This window comes from Cyprinodon variegatus, unplaced genomic scaffold (assembly GCF_000732505.1).
Source record: "Cyprinodon variegatus isolate N-32 unplaced genomic scaffold, C_variegatus-1.0 Scaffold0, whole genome shotgun sequence".
Classification (NCBI taxonomy): Eukaryota; Metazoa; Chordata; class Actinopteri; order Cyprinodontiformes; family Cyprinodontidae; genus Cyprinodon; species Cyprinodon variegatus.
In genome coordinates, this window is record NW_015150453.1 from 1,056,922 (window position 1) to 1,059,754 (window position 2,833).

Below are 2,833 nucleotides of genomic sequence, written 5' to 3' on the forward strand. Positions count from 1 at the left end.
AAAATCCTGGTAAAACGCATGTAGAGAAAGAAAAGTGTTTTTTATTATAACAAAATATACATTAGATTAAATATCACAATACTTGGATTTATGTTTAATAGCTGCAGGATTCGTCTAAAATTTGAGTCAAAGTCTACAGATTGTTTTCTACAGAAGATAAGCAGCTGAATTTCATCACAGTTGAAAAATAAAGGGCATCCAAATTTTATTTTCGTGATTAAATAAACAAAAAAGCTCATCTTTATTTAAGGAAACTTGACTTGCTTCTCCTACCTGTTTAAATAACAGAGATGGCAGCTGGTAAATAGTCCAGAGGAAAAACAAAAAGGCGTTTATCTCTCTCCTCCTCCCACAGTCTGGAGACCCATTCTTCAAGGGGGCGGGCCTCTGACGCTGCCAGTCACTCGGATCCCGCGCCCTGATTGGTGGCTTCCTCCCCTGGGGGGCAGTGGGCGGTGCGATGGAGCCACATGGATCCAGCTGGATGTTTCTAAGACCGTTACTCTGCTCCATTCTCCGTGGAGTCACTCCTGACACCGTGGACCATTCTCCCGCATCATCAGCATCATCTCTGCTTGAACTTTTATTTTATTTACTGAAGTGAGAAAATTGTACTAAGACTATTTTTCTTCACTGATCCCTCTTATTCATACCTTTTTATGTTTCAGAGGATCAGTTTGATCCACGCGTAAAGGTCCTTGTTGAGTGATTTATCCATCAGGTGGAGGTCCATTCTCCTTAATGACAGCAAACTTGTCTATTTCAAGGATTTAAAGGAAATTATTTGATCTTATAAAAAGCAGCAACACTTTGGGAAAGATATTTTTGTTGTGTGTTTTTAAAACTGGATCTATGTGTGAGAGAGACACACTTTGCTGTCTTTTGTTGGTAGAACTGTCTTAATGGAAACATGACCAAAGGCGCAAGAGGACCGGTTCTCCTGAACACCCTCCAGCTGCTCCTGCTGCTGCTTCACGTCCCGCCGGCGTGTCTCTCCGCGCAGCGCAGGCACCCAGCGCGTTATTTTGGCCACATAGCTGAGAACTCCCCAGCTGGAACCCCTGTGGATGGGGTCCTCATCCCGCTGGAAGCCGGAGACTGCTCCGGAGCGGACCTCCAAAGCAGCCTGTACGGGAACTATCCTTCTGATTTCAGGATCGTTTACTTCGCTGGACATCGGGACTCGGCTGGACATTTGACTTTGGTGTCCGCGAAGCCTTTGGACCGAGAGTTTATAGCGATGTACGAGCTGACGGTGGAGCTGCCCTCCAGGTGTCAGAGGAGAGCAGCGGTGGTCCAGGTCGAGGTGTCCGACGGGAATGATAATATACCCCAGTTCACCAGCGGGAATAAAACGGTGGAGGTGGACGAGCTGGCGCCTCTTGGAACCGTGTTGGCTCGCTTTGACGCAAAGGACGGCGACGCGGAGAGAAATGGACGCGCAACTTTTTACGCATCACCGGAGTCCGGTTTGCTTTACGTGGTTCCACAAACAGGTGAGGTGAGGCTGGTCGGGTCCCTGATGGGGGTCCGCCAGCTCAGCCTGCGCCTCTACGTGAAGGACGGCGGGGATGTGGCGCTGGTCGGTCAGCCGGTGTTCCTGAGCGTCAACGTCCGTGGATCCGGCAGAGCGCGCCGGAGACCCCGCGCTCTGTCCCAGGACCTGACCTACACGGTGACCCTTCCGGATCACATCAGGGTGGGAGATCTGGTGTTCACCGTGCCGGACCAGAGGTTCGAGCAGCGCTGGTTTGAGGTGATATCCGAGGCTGAGTCTCCCGTTCATATCGAAAGGGACTCGGGGCGCATCTACCTGGCGCGCAGCCTGCGGGAACCTGCGGAGGTGACGGTGAAGATCCAGAACCTGCGAGGTAAGAACGACACTTTAATTCTTCCCTACGAGAAAAAGGCAAGTTGTTTGCTGTTGGATGCTGGTTCGGATTCCTGGTGTGTATTTTTTTTATGCCGAATGTTCAAAACTGATCCTTAAGTTTCTTAAAACCGTTTTACTTCAGACAATCAACAGGATTTATCTTTTATCCAAAGATAAATTACTAAAGAATATCGTTGGAAACGTGAAAAAAGAGGATCAGCAGTTGTGAAAAGTCTTTTCTTCTTTTCTATCAATAAATGCATTTTATTGATAAAGGTATAAAGAAACATTTCTTCATGTGTTTCTTTGTGAATTAAATCAGAATTTATGTTAAGTTTTCCTTCAACATAATTTTTTTTTATAATTAAAAGTACCGAGATGCTTTTTTAAATCATTTGGATGAATAAAAATATCTTCTTCCAGAGGCTGAACCTGCATTTCTCTTTTTTAAGTTCATGACTCAGTTGGTCTTAAAAAATGATGAAACAGCCAATTTCAGGTCAGCAACTCAGTGCATCAAAACAGTAATAATTTAGTGTTTTTTGGCCCTGATACAGATACCTGGCTGTGCAGATACATACCATGTGTTTGAAATTGATGTGTGTGTGTATATATGAAGAACTGCATACTACTTGGATGTAAAATAATTGCCATCATGGCTTTGTCAAGCTGCTGCCTTCCTTTGTGAAGCAGGAAAAAGACGAAAACAAAGTGAATCCAGTAGAACCTTTTATTGCCTACCTGGAATGGGTGACAATAGTTGAAGAAACTTATGGCTCTCAAAATGGTATCGGCAGAGGTGGAAAAAGTACTAAAATATCATACTCAAGTAAAAGTACCAATACTTGGATGAAATATTACTCAAGTACAAGTAAAATTACCCATCAGAAAAATTACTTAACTAAAAGTAATAAGTAGCTAATTTAAAATGTATTTTAAGTAAAAGTTACTTAGTTACAT

General features: G+C 44.3%; 1 protein-coding gene across 1 annotated transcript in view; it reads left to right on the forward strand.

The window, feature by feature from the left end:
• The first annotated feature begins 540 nt into the window (after window positions 1-540).
• Window positions 541-2,833, forward strand: part of LOC107081697 (neural-cadherin-like) — a 239,960-nt gene continuing 237,667 nt past the window's right edge. The window contains exon 1 of the mRNA XM_015369928.1: window positions 541-1,871. Within this exon, the coding sequence (XP_015225414.1) occupies window positions 911-1,871 (961 nt within the window). The 5' untranslated portion in view covers window positions 541-910. The remainder of the gene's footprint in view (window positions 1,872-2,833) is intronic.